This window comes from Egretta garzetta, unplaced genomic scaffold, assembly GCF_000687185.1.
Source record: "Egretta garzetta isolate BGI_Z169 unplaced genomic scaffold, ASM68718v1 scaffold108, whole genome shotgun sequence".
NCBI classification, from domain to species: Eukaryota; Metazoa; Chordata; class Aves; order Pelecaniformes; family Ardeidae; genus Egretta; species Egretta garzetta.
Window position 1 is genome coordinate 8,448,080 of NW_009260614.1, and position 332 is coordinate 8,448,411.

At 67.8% G+C, this 332-nt stretch overlaps 1 protein-coding gene across 1 annotated transcript in view; it reads right to left on the reverse strand.

Annotated features, from left to right (window-relative positions):
• The window catches only part of MYO18A (myosin XVIIIA), a 31,832-nt gene that overhangs the window by 13,566 nt on the left and 17,934 nt on the right, over positions 1-332 (reverse strand). Inside the window, 2 exon segments of the mRNA XM_035900564.1 lie at positions 1-112; positions 191-332. The exon segment at positions 191-332 is cut by the window's right edge and continues 167 nt beyond it. Coding sequence (XP_035756457.1) covers positions 1-112; positions 191-332 — 254 coding nt within the window.

Sequence of the window (332 nt, forward strand, 5' to 3'; positions counted from 1 at the left end):
TCACCCGCCGGCACGGCAGAGCTCGGGGGTCCCCACCGCCCCCCGCCGCCTTGGGCAGGAAGCAGTGCACGAAGTGGAGCTTGGACTTCTTGATGCTGTCGATGAGGGCGTCCTGCAGGCATGGGAGAGTGGGGTGAGCGGTGAGAAATGCAGCCGTGCCCCAGCCGGATCCAGGGACCCCCTCACTCACCACTTGCAGCTTGATCTGGATGCAGAGGGACTTCTTCTTGACGGCAGCCACCCCGGTGGTGAAGGTCTTGCGCATGCTTGTGGCCCGGCGCAGGGCCAGCTGGGAGCCCCCCTCCAGCCCCGCCACCGAGCCCGACAGCACC